We start from the raw sequence: 13,751 nt of genomic DNA on the forward strand, positions 1-13,751 counted from the left end.
TTGGATATTGCATTACATATTATAATATAATTTTTTATCATAAGTATAAAACATAATTTATATGTTTACATAAATTAATATATTATAATTATTATAATAAAAATATTTATTTATCATAAATTTTGCTTTATAATTAAATATTTATCTCGCGCAATGGACAAACTAAAATACTAATATATATTATATATTGTGTTGAAGTGCAAATCGGCAGACAAATTGGTGAACAATATGAGACTGTGTCCCTTATGTTATTACACAGTAGTGATATGATATCATATCACTGCAGGAGAAAAACCTCCAACAAAAGGGTAAAAAATATATTGTATTTAACAACTCTTTGTTTAAATACATAATAAACCTCTCAAATTAGCTTACAATTAAACTAATTTGTAAAAAGAAATGTTAGACAGTGGAATTCAACCAGACAAAAGAGTGTGCCAACAACACTCTAACAAAAGACACCTTTCTATATATAGTAGGATCCTGAAAGAAAGGGAGGAAGCAGCTCATGTCCTATGCTTCATTTTGAGGCTTTTCTTCTGTGTGTTCCTCAGAATCAGATTCTTCTGGCTTTGGTGGCTCTTCATCTCCTTCAGCTGCAGGTTCAGCAGGTTCAGGAGTGACATTCTTCTTGTGGTTAGCAGATTGGAGTACATGATGATAGTTCCCTTTCTCCATGAAAAGCTGTTGGAAATGGTGCCTACAGTAGAGGACACCATCCAGGGCAGCATAAGAGGAATGTGTGAGGTGGCAACCTGCATGAGCACACCTAAAGCAATTCTTGTGATAGCATTCCCCTTCCAGTGTCATCTGGTTAACAAGCAAAAGTTTTGTAATTAGTTCATTTCAATCAAAATTCTATATCTAATCTATATGATAAGAAATCAGCTAACAAAAACAAAACTTAGATGCAATTCCTTAGGTGTTCAGGCTGTTCTCCAATCAGAATTAGAATTTCATCTCAGAGAACCTTTAAAGTAAACATTTATTATGAGAATCATTGAGGTGAAACTGCAAATCTTATTGACGAACAGCACCAAAATCGTCTAAAGAACCACATATAAGTTTTTTTCTATTTACAAACACACTGTAAAATGTGTCTAAGATAGTAATGGAAAAAAATCTTATAATTCCTTCGTGTCGTTTTTAATTGCAAGTCTTACAATAGAGTATGCTGATATTACAAACCTTTTCCAGAGGATAGACTGTTTTTGAACAAACTGAGCATTTGTCTAGAGTTCCACTGAACATGGATGACAGTCTGTTGGGGGCCTTATTCTGTAAATGAAGATTATTGTTACAGACATGATAGAAAGATTACACAACAATATTTGAAAGAATAAAATTATATATAGCTAATTTATGCCTTAAGCTTATTAAAAATAAGATTCTTAATAATAATAGTAATGATGATGATGATGTCCCAAGTAAAACACCCCCTATACTCAAAATGGCAACATATGTGTTTAGGCTGGATCGTAAACATACCGTCTCATTTTGTTTATCAGAAGACTTTGCTGTGCCGCAATTATGGTCATGAAAACAACATAACATGTTAGCCAAGTCAATAGAAAGTGACAGGTGCATATGAATTTGTACTCAATGAGATTGCGGTTGAATAAAAATAGTAAACAAAGTGATGAACAAAGGATGGTTACATCTTACCTGTTTGAAAGTTCTTGCTGAAATTGCCAGATTCCTTGAAAAGCTGTTCAAAGTGTGGCTTGCAATAGAGGACACCATCCATTGAGGAGTAGGTGTTCATCTGGTGACCAAAATAACATTGCACCATTAGCACCAAATTTAGAAACAATTTTAAACTACATATATTTCTTCTTTCCTTGAATCAAACCATATCAAAATACAAGCTTGGTGATAATGTCATCACATTTTAAATTTTAGCGCTAGGAATCCAAGATCAAAATTGTGACATAATCCATGGAATTTAATAATGTGCTAGATACCAAAGCATATACTTCATTTCATGTATGAGTTGTGCATGTAATAGCTAAGTAATTGCATGCTTCTTTTTTTTTTGTCTTAACCCTCCTATTCATTAAGAAAAAGAGATCTTGACTAATTCAAAGTTTGGTCAGGAGTTAAGTAAAGCCTTGCATGCTTCTATTCTATATGATTTTGATGTCATTACATTTGAGGTATTTGGTTAGGTAGGCTAAATGACAAACTATTGAATGCCATATTCAGCCATAATAACACTCTAAGAATGAAACAAGCATATTTAGAACACATATTTTGTAGCAACAAATTAAAGAACTGAATACAACAACAACAGAGGGTGTGGAAGAACCATACCGTTAGGTATCCCTTGCAGTGACTGCATCTGAAGCAGTTTTTATGGTAAGGTATACCTTCAAGAGTTAACATGTCAACCACATAAACAGTCTTATCACAAGCCTTGCATTTATCTGTAGTTCCTGTGAATGACATTTTGCTTCTTCTTTTCCTTCCTGAAGAAAGATGTAAAACAAGGCTCAGGAATTTTCTGGCTGATGTTTATGTTTTTCCTTTAATCCAGGATCTGAGGATTAAAGAGAAGTTCAAGAAGAGAAAACAGCACTCATAACCTTATTGCACCTCAGACAAATGGGGATTGAATAAAGTCTTTGATATGTGTAAGCAAAGTAATTTATATCAGATTATAACGGATTTGATTGCTGTGGTAAATGATTGACAAATGATTAGAGACCTCAAAATATTAAGCAAAAGATGGGAAATTTTTGCCGTAATTTGTGGATATAAAATTATTCTGTGGAGTGAAAAAAGGTTGCTCTCTGACCATTTCCACAATATAAAACTATTCAATACTATAAAAAGGCTACAGAGTGAAGGTAGTCTCTTTTCTTCTCAGATATCTCACCCAATTGGTCCTAAGGAATTTGAGCCTCACCTCTCCAATGTAAAACTATTCAATACTATAAAAATGAATAACGAATTTATAAAGATCATATATATGCCTTTTCTACTGTTTCTTTTTTTTAATTATGAATAGGATTGGCTAAACTAAAACGATGTTACAAATTTATAATAATTTTTACAAAGAAATTGAATCTAAAACCTCTGAGTCTGACCTAATTAAATCCTCTGCACTGTTACCCATTCTGGAGCAATGGCTCCCACTTTCACGATGTTAAGCTGTCAAATTAATACGGAAAATAAAAGAAAAAAAAAATAAAAGAGTTCTCTAGCTGTGTAATTCATTTTTTGAATTATCTTGACATTAGTATCGAGAATTCATTAGTTTTATTACTGATTAATTTAAAATCTTTTCTTCCAATCAAATTCAATTCTACTCAGATCAATGTTTGATAAAATTATATATATTAAAATAAGTAATAAATATGAAATGATAAAAATAATATTGTTTATATAAATTTTAATCTTATTTTATGGATAAAAATATAATTTTAGTTGATTATAATTTTATTTTTTAATAATTTTAAAATCTTATAATTTTTATTTAATACCAATAATTTTAATTACATTGTTTTGTTTTGATTATTACACTATTATATCTTAAAATATCATCAATCAAATTTAAATAAAATAAAAATAAGATATACACTATACGTCATACATTCGTTAATATGCTAATTAATTAGTATGATAATATCAATGCATACATTTAAATAATTGCGTATATTCATTATTAGTGTCTTAATTTATAATGCTAAAATAATATAATAAATAATAAAAATATCCAAAAAATAATAGAAAAATAAAATAAACCTAAAAGGAATAATAAAACCTTACCTGATCCAAAGGATGTAAAAAGTGAGTAATAAATATTTTAAAACTAAATAGGACATAAGAAGCTAAAATCTAAAATTTTGTCACAATTAGCATCTTATAAGGCGCTAAAAGTTAAAATAAACTTGTGTACGCCAAACATTAATTATACAGTAGTCAAATAAGTTCTTTTAAGAAATTAAAAAGTTGTTTTTGTACAATTGAAATTTTTGTGAAATATATTGGTAGTGATTATTTTATTTTATTATTTTAATCGGTGAACATTAATTATTAATTTATTTGTGGAAGAATTCAAATTATCTTTTCTCTTATCATTAAATCAATCTTTTATATATATTATGTTATAATTGACAAATAATTATGTTTCTAAGAAACACATGTTAAGATTTAATCCCAAGTGTATTATATGGAAAAAATATTTATAAAAAAATTAATTCTTTAAATAAATTTATATATCTTGAGAGATTAATTGTCATATGACTGCATTGAACACCTAAAAAAATTGTTAAACAAACACTAGCTCTAGTCTAATGTACACAACTTTATCATACCGGAGTGAGAAACTAGTTAGATTTATTGTGTATTTTGTTCGAATATTTTTTTAGAATTAATGTTTATATTAATGGTTTTTATTTAATATATAAATACTTAGTACATATTTTGATATAATATTCTTTACACAATTTATAATAAAATAATTTAAAAGAACACCTTTTGTTAAAATATGCTATGTCAATATAAATTAAACATAGTCATAGTATAGAGACTAATTAAGCCTTGAACATGCACCAATGGCATTTCAACCAACTGACAGGATTCTATGACCACAATATGTCTTCTCTTACCCCATTTTGTTTTGAATCAAAGATGATAGTAGACAAAGGTGTTTCTCTCAAGACTATTAAAATTGACTGCCGATCATATAATAAATATTATAAATCAATATATATCCATCAACTGTTCAGAAGCCTAATCATCAAATATCAAATATACGTTCAAATTTCAAAGGGCACTATAAGGTGGAGATCACAATGACCATGAAATTTTATCAGAATCATGATCAAAGCGATGTCATTTGAAGATCAAAGGGAAATAATTCAGTAAATATTCGCCATAGAATGTTCTCTCATCTCATGATCTATCTAAGGTGATGTGATCAACCTAAATCGTTTCCTCTTGGTATCTCACATAAGTACACTATTCCAACCCCCTTTTCATTTAAACCGAAAAATAAAAAACAAAATTCATGATGGTATTCAATCCTTTTCATGATATACATTTTCCTTTATTAGGACAACTTGCACTTGCAATTTATCACAATCAACTTCGAATCATTTGCTTCCATTTATTAAGTACGCACGTACTTAGTACAAGTTTCAGTGAGATGTTAAACCTGCATATAGAAGAACCTGACGTCTATAGATAAAGAACGAAACAACATCACCTACCAATTAATTACATAACAAGTATTTCTCCGCGGTTTATACAATTATCTTTTAGATCAGCCTTGCTATTTTTAGTACGAAGTGTTTCTGACAAAAAAAATTATGAAATGAATTCTGACCATAATCTGTTTTGATATTTGAGTAAATTATGTTCTTCATAATGTTTTAATCGGTTTTAGTCATCAAATATTATTTTTCATTGTTTATGATTTTTTCCATCAAATATCAACTCTAAGTGTTCACGTGACAATCAAGTGAATTATTAGTCTAACGTGACAGTGAAGTGATAAAATGTTACTGGTTAAAGTCATTTTCTAACAGCTCTAAGGTGGTGAGATTGAAAAATAAAAAAGAATAAGAAAAAAAAAACAACAAGAAGTAATTAGAAACATAACATAAGAACCCTTTCAAACCCATAATCTTCGAACTCTTCCATGCCAAAACCCAATGTCGAACCCGATTTCTCTAACTAATGATAAACCCTCCCATTCCAATCTCACTCTCACGAACCTTTTTGCTCTTTGAACCAGACATGCACAAAAGGGTAGAGATGGGTGGTGATGGTGATAAGAAAATGATCAACGACGACTGGTTTTGATCTTGAGAAAGAGAGATGAAAATGTCTGAACAGAGGGGAAATGAATGAAGGAGGTCGTGTGGCAAGGTTGGGAGAGTGAGAAGAGGTCATGCCAATAAATATTAAAGGAGGGGGGGATTGACCTCATGAGAAAGGGAGAGAGAAAATTAGATAGGGTTTTGGTGGTGGATGTATGTAGAACGATTATAGGGTTGTTTTGGTGCTTGGGGTCTTTTTTTATTTTTCAAATTCGCTCTCATGAACCCTTTTGGGACTAATATATTACAATTTTAGAAACTTTTTAGTGTCATAAAATCGTCACAGAATATCTTTGTTAAATAGCATTTTATCATGCAACTATCACATTAAACTAGTTATTCATGTTACATATGATTGTTGCATTATCGCTTGCTTAACGGTAATACTTAATAAGAGAGATTAAAATAATGAGAGATAATAGTTGAGAGATTAAGATCAATATAAAAAAACAGTTGACGAACTAAAAATAAATTTCTTGAATAGATTGAGACTAAACATAATTTATCTAAAAAAAATTACATGTAATCAGATTATTATTTTACGTGACTACATATCAAAATATATAATTATGATATCATCACTTAATTATAATAACTCATAGCAAAGAATAAAAATGATAACAAGATATAATATGGGGAATTAAGACTAGTTAAAATTTTATTTAAAGACTAAAAAAATAAATGAAAAAAAATGAAAAATCAAAACAATATTTAACTCTTTAAATATCATACTTACCTTCAACTTCAATAGAACCACCCAAAGAAGAAAACTAACTTTTTACATTTTTTAAGCTTTCTTACTTAATGTCTTTTTTTTTGTCCTTACCAGTGTTCCTCTTTTATTAAATAGTTAGATTTTTTTTAATCCATATAAATAGAAGATAAATATTAATTCACATACAATATTTAATCAACTAAACTAAACCATATATACCTAGTTAGACTTCTTTTATAATAGAGACAAGTGTTTAAACTACTATTTTTTAAAATAAATAATTCTAATTTCTTTTACAAATTTTATAAAAATAAAAAACGGTTATTTTTTTGAACAAAAGTTTATGCAACCATCACCTAAGTTTTTAGGTAAGCCATTTTTTTTTTTTTTGAATTTGAAATAAATCTTGTGAAAATTAAGATAGAATTTGACAAAAAAAAATTCTCTATTTTGATCCATTCCATCAAGTACTACTACTAATAAGAGAAATCAAGTGTAAAAACAAAAGTCTTTATCATAAACCCATATAAAACTAGTGTAAAAACATTGGTGGAAAAACATGATTTTCCACTATACAATATATCTTGAATTATTTATTTCTACTTGGATACGGGAAGGGTGAGATTGGTAGAACAAATCAACAGACCGTGGAACTCGATCAGAACAATCAATATCCGGTGAGCCCCACACATATTGATGCTGATGCATGTAAAATCGAATTCATTTTCACTCACGTACACGTGGCAACGTGTCGTGTGTCGGCACATTCGGGCAATGTTTCAGTACCTGCAACCCCTGATCTTTCTCGTTACTCCACTGCACATTCACCGTGTGATAAGCCACAATCTTTTTCTTTTCTTTTTGATTAGTAGATGAACCACAACCTAACTACTCTTTATTGTTCTTTTTGTAGTTAATTATTCTTTTACTTTCTTTTTTTGGTACACATTCTCTTACTTTTCTTATTATACTTGCAATAATTATTTGTTAGTGAAATTGATCCATCATTTCTTTAGGTTCGTTTGATGGTTAACATAGAATAAGATAAGATATAGAAATATGATAAAAATATAATAAGATAAGTTACAATTTTATTCAATATTTGATGTACAGTATGATATGATATGTTAATTATAGAGGGTGGTGACATCAATGATGATGACAGTCATAGTGGTTGTGGTAGTTGAGGTGACAATAGCATTAATGGTGACGGTTGTGACGATGACAATAACAATGATGATAATGATAATGATTACGGTAAGTGATAGTAGCTATGATGCTTGTGATTACAATGGTGACAGTGGTGTGATGGTGGTTTTGACGACGATAATGATAACCAGTGATAACAACGACAGTGGTGATAGTTGTTATGGAGGCGACGGTGGTGGTGACTATGATGGAGATGGTGGTGGAGACAATGGTGGAAGTGGGGGCAATGACGGTAGTGGTGATGACAGTGGAGTAGTGAAGTGATGACGACAATAGTGGTGATTGTGATAGTGATGACGACGATGGTAATGTGGTGTTTAGGGTTTCAACAATAATGGCAAACAAATCATATTTTATTGGTGTACCAAACAATAGATTACAAACATGATATAATACTTATCCTATTTTCTCTTATCACCAAACTAGCCCAAACTTCTATAATTAACACCTTTATAATTTTTTTGTTTATTTAAACTCACAAATCAAAATATCAAATCACATGTAAAACGAAAAAAAAAAGCTCTTCAAGTAATTTTACACCCTACTAATTCTTTAAGTTTTATTAATTTTTTAATAAACGTCTAAAAAATTTAAAATAATTTTTATTTCAAATTATCGCAAATCCGTAACTATTTGAACAAAAACAATAGATTTTGAAGATTATAGGTAAACAAGAGAACCATATTTACTTAACTATACAAATAAAGGGGTTTAATTTTTTTAGGGTTAATTACATATTCTACCTCCAAAATTTCACAATCTTGCGGATTTTGCTCTTAAAGTTTTTATTTTATTTTATTTTTCCAAATTCTGTCTCCCAATTTATAAAGGTTGCAAATTGTCTGAATTGTGTGGGTTTAAATGAATGAAATTGTCTTAATTGAGACGATTTAAATATGTCAAAGTAAAATTTCTGATATTTTGTAAACTTGAAAGTAAAATGTTACAAAATTTACAAATTTGTGTAATTCTATAGGAAAAAGTTACAATTAAGTCTTATTTTTATTCCTTTATTTCTTTTCTCTTTTTCCATGCTAAGGCTTAATATTTTTTGGCTTAAGGCTTACTATAAGCCGGGTAATGTCCAATATAGCAGAGTTTGTATCCAATGTAACCACAATCAACGGTTCAAAATCTTGGATGTGCTTCCACATTTCTAAGTGCAAAATAGTTGAACACCTTAGAAACCATCACTTTATTAAGGGTCCACCATGTTTCTTGGAACTTATGAAGATAATATAAATAGTAACATTTCCTCTGTTTTTCTACCTCTCACTCTGCTTCTGTGTTCTCTGTTTCTCAATTCAACTTTCCATCAAGGCAACGGCAATGGCAGAGCTGCAATCGAAGTCTGAAACTGCCCCTGCTCCGGCTCCGGTTGTGGCTGAGGTGCCATCGAACGACGCCGTTGCAAAGAAAGCTTCTGAAACAGGGGAATCCAAAGCTATTGTTTCTGTATCCGAGAGTGAGTTTTTGCATTCCACGTGTTCATGTCCATGTTTTCATTCTCTGATGATCGTTTTTGAGGGATAAAATTCGTGGGTTTTTCTTCAAAATTTGGTTTTTGAGTGTGTGTTTTGTTGAACTGTGGAGTTAGTTTGTGTCACTGTTGTTAGTATGAAAATTTGGAAACATGATTTTGGTGCAACACTTCTAAGGTTTTGATCCTTTGAGAGAGTTCTGAGGATATGCATGGATTGGATGTTTTGAATGAAAAAGGATCATTTCACAAATTCTTCCAAAAATTCACTTTCACTTTTGGCTGATCTTCCTGAGTTTTATCTATATGATCATGACTTTTTTTTCTTTTTCTTTTTTTCCTGTAAATGTTAATTGTTGGTTTTATTAGTTTTTTGTTAACGGAAATATTCGAACCCGTGACCTTTTCCTCCTTTTCTTCTCCCTCCACCATTAGACCAACCTTATATCTCCTATATGATCATGGCTTTGATTGTACTCTTGATGATATTTCTTTCAATTATTAGATCTGTATGGTGAGTGATGTCTTCTTAATGGGGATAGGGTAAGGTAAACGTTCAATTATATCTTCTATATATGATCTGTATACTGTGTTATTTGGCTAGCAGGAGTTGGTTTTAACTAGTATTAGATCAACTTTAATATTTAAATATTATTATTATTATTATTATTAGTTATCATAAGAAATGCAAAAAATTATACTTATCATAGAATTAAAGTGAATAAAGATCAAATGACAAAATATCTTCTATATATAACCTGTGTATTCTTTGGCTTGCAAAGGTGGTTCTGTGATTTATTCAATGCTTATCTTGGCAACGTGAGTGCATTTATGCTAACTGTAGTATTTTTGGAGTCAGGTGAAACTAACTGTATTTAGGCTCCTTTATTATAGTAAAGAGAAATGATTTGTTACCCATAAGAACAACATAGATAGCTACGATTTTTGGGCATGTTGATTTAGGCTTTGAAGTTTTGATTCTTGTATATGAAAAATATTTTATTACAAGAAGTTATACTCTAGAAATATTGTCTCAACTAGCGATACTTCATCATATCTTGTTCTATACATGAATGATGAGTTTCTTCCCTGACCCAATAAATGATTTTAGTTAGGCCTTCCATGTGATCATAAAATGGTTTCTTTCCCACGGCGTAAGGAAACATGTTTTTCCACTCTGGCAAACGATGTTTTAATTTATAGGCAAAATTATTCTAACCTTTTTTGGGACTGACTAGCTGTTGTGTTTTAATTTATTGCCTATAATAAGACAGTGCGCATCATGATTCAAATCCAATAATGAAGAAAAAACTGCATTAAGTTATGTGTATATTTTATTTTATGCTTAAATATTTTCTTTTTGAATGGATTCTTATGTTCCAGGCTGTTGGCAACTGTATCAGTACTTAATTCTGTGTCTATTTTTTCCCATTTTCAATTTTTTGTGCTTATCTATCTTTAGAATAGGTTTTTATTTTTTTGGGGTGGGGAATTAGGAAAATGTTAAAGATATATTGGTTTTATTTATGAGAATTGTTATCTATACAACAACTCGTACAACAGAATATATAACAGAAAGTCAGAAAGAGAGAAATATGAGACGTAATAAATTATGTGATGAAAAGAAATAAACACAAAAAGTCTTATAAAATGTTGCATAAGTTGTACGAATAACACAACTCTATTATTATTATTATTATTATTATTATTATTATTATTTAAGTTGGTGATTTTAGAGGTTTTGGTAATAAGTTTTCTATATGTTTCTCCTTGGTTCTGTATGATAATTTTACATTGTTTGATATGTATTGTTAAGTTTGGTTTGACAATCAATAAACGGTTAAACTTATGTGGGTCATGCTTGAATTTCACTTTTAAACAAACACTTATTGGTGATGCTTTAGTTGCACATAGTTGGATTTGGATGAAGACAACCAATTGCACAGCACTAATGCAGCTCCATGGCCATCCACACATTAGCTTTTTCTTTGTAACCAATAAATTAGCTTGATTGGGACAATTCATTCAATAATCTAAAATTAAAGTCAATTTGGTGAAGAATTTTTTTTCGTGTTATTAATATTTTTTTGCATACACAGATAGACTATTGATGATTTTACTGAATCATTGACATGAATCACATGACGTGTACATACAGCATACTCATAAGTCTTAAGTATATAGGATGTTTGTTTTCTGTCTTTTGCTGAATTGAAATATCTCAGTTGATCAGTGATCATGTTTGTATGACCGGTGAAATGTTAATTGAGCATATACTTGATATTTGATTGTGAAGGTTTAGTAAATAAACACTTTGACAAATATATATGGTTTTTTTTTTACACCCACATTTCTTCTTTTGATATAGTTAGGGTATGTTTGAGTAAGCTTATACAAAATGATTTCTAGAAGAAAAAAAATGGGATGAGTTTCTTCATAATCTAATTTGTAGAAGTTCTTTCAAATAACTTTTTTAAAAGATATGGTGAGAGAGCTTCTAAAAATCAATTTGTGTATAAGTTAATTTTAGCTTATAAAGAAATTTATTTTACTTTTTTATTATTTTCTTCTCCTATATGTTCTTTTGGATAAGTTTATCCAAAACAGACCCTTTGTTCCTTTTTATATCATATTTTTACTTTACCAATTTTACATGATTGTTTTGGAATAACAGAGACACCAGTTCCTGCAAACAAGCAAAGCTCAAGAGGATCCATTGATAGAGGTAAGTGTTGACTGTTCACATATTTCAATTTACACTGTAACAACATTTCATGTTCATTTGAATATTTGATCTTCATTAAAAAGTACATTCATTTAATATTTGGAGGTCCTAATTTATTTCACAATCGCCTGAATAACTATATTCACTACTATCCAAAATCCTGTCGCATATACACATTTGCAAATGTATACACGGATTTGTAGCTGGCATATTTCTGTCTCTTCCTTGGTAACATGAATATGTGCTAGGACTAACACAATTACGTAATCTCTTTACAAAAATCCTGTTGGGAGATGCTGATTCCGGCTCACTTTTTTGATGGCATATCTATTCCTAAGCAATTCAGTGATGTTTATGTACTTCTATGGTCTACAGATATCGCTCTGGCTGAAGTAGAGAAAGAGAAAAAGTTGTCCTATGTGAAGGCATGGGAAGAAAGTGAGAAGGCCAAAGCAGAGAACAGGCAAGACTTTATGTACTTTAACAGTTTGCCTATGGAGGCATAAAAGTTAACAATATTGATTTTTTTTCATTTCCCAATTTTCAGACACACCTTATTTCTCTCTCTTTCTTTTTCATCTCATCCTTCCCTCCAAGGTGTATATGCTTCAAAGATGTGTGAATATTTTTTTTTTTTGTAAAGTTAAAACCAAGTCACATTGCTACAGCAAATCTCACTAGGAAATAGACAACCTGTCAAATAAGTACTTTGTTGCTACTATTGCATGGCATAATATTCCTCCCAACCCTTTAATAGTTCACATGCCTCCACTAACCAGAGTTGAGTCTAGTGGAAGGAGTTAGTCCTCTACTCCTCTATAACGTGACAATTCAAGGTTTGACCATATTTAGTGTTCAGAAGTGTCTCAAATATGATTGCTTTTGAAAAAGAATAACCGTGGACAAGAAAAAAGAAAAAAAAAAGTGTACATGCCTCCCATATTCTTAAGATATTGTGATTTTTGTGATTAGTAGGCCATGATGATGATGATATGCCATTTCATAGATTATTTGATCCTTCTTGCAAATTTCCAATGTATGTTCATCTCCAAACTGTAAAAATTATTTGATTTGTTAACAGAGCTCAAAAACATCTCTCAGCTATCGCTGCTTGGGAAAACAGCAAAAAGGCAGCTCTTGAAGCTGAGCTTAAAAAATTGGAGGTAATACTTAATTAACCTGTTCAGCATTTATTAACATGATGACATTTCTTATATGCATGCTATGTAATAACATGATCTATATGGCACTGGACCGAGGACAGTGCATCCTTTCTTTAATATCAAACAATAGTAATAAATTTGACAAGTTAGGTCCATGTTTCCCTGCATGAAAAGGACTAGGATGCATGATATTAAAATATATTTGTTATGAGGATCCTTTTTTTTTGTCTTTAAAGATAACTTAAAAGCATGTGCTATGAAATAGTTTAGAACAGATTTTAACTTGTAATACTTTTGCTGATTAATATAGCTTTTAATAACTTCTTGTGTGAGCAGGAACAACTGGAGAAAAAGAAAGCAGAATATGGTGAAAAAATGAAGAACAAGGTGGCCTTAGTTCACAAGGAAGCAGAGGAGAAGAGGGCAATGATTGAAGCCAAGCGTGGTGAAGAGATTCTGCAGACAGAGGAAATGGCTGCAAAATACCGAGCAACAGGAACCACTCCAAAGAAGACTATAGGATGCTTTTGATTTTTTTTGCATTTTGGGTCTGATGTCCAAAATAATTTCTAATTGCCAATTTTGTATGTGGTTTCTCCTGTTTTGTTCTCAATGTTTGTTGTCTATGTGC

General features: G+C 30.4%; 2 protein-coding genes across 2 annotated transcripts; one reads left to right on the top strand and one right to left on the bottom strand.

Moving 5' to 3' along the window:
• Positions 1-294: 294 nt before the first annotated feature.
• LOC100779513 (LIM domain-containing protein PLIM2c) lies at positions 295-2,590 on the bottom strand. The gene is made up of 5 exons (XM_003551611.4): positions 2,314-2,590; positions 1,666-1,765; positions 1,489-1,517; positions 1,189-1,278; positions 295-810 (listed from the first exon to the last, which is right to left on the bottom strand). Exons 1-5 carry the CDS (start codon positions 2,446-2,448, stop codon positions 514-516), a joined length of 651 nt encoding a protein of 216 aa, XP_003551659.1. The 5' UTR covers positions 2,449-2,590; the 3' UTR covers positions 295-513.
• Positions 2,591-9,026: 6,436 nt separating this feature from the next.
• Positions 9,027-13,751, top strand: LOC100305679 (uncharacterized). Its single transcript, NM_001248252.2, has 5 exons — positions 9,027-9,217; positions 11,907-11,957; positions 12,333-12,420; positions 13,039-13,120; positions 13,457-13,751. Exons 1-5 carry the CDS (start codon positions 9,082-9,084, stop codon positions 13,649-13,651), a joined length of 552 nt encoding a protein of 183 aa, NP_001235181.1. The 5' UTR covers positions 9,027-9,081; the 3' UTR covers positions 13,652-13,751.

The sequence above is a fragment of the Glycine max genome, chromosome 18, assembly GCF_000004515.6.
Source record: "Glycine max cultivar Williams 82 chromosome 18, Glycine_max_v4.0, whole genome shotgun sequence".
NCBI classification, from domain to species: domain Eukaryota; kingdom Viridiplantae; phylum Streptophyta; class Magnoliopsida; order Fabales; family Fabaceae; genus Glycine; species Glycine max.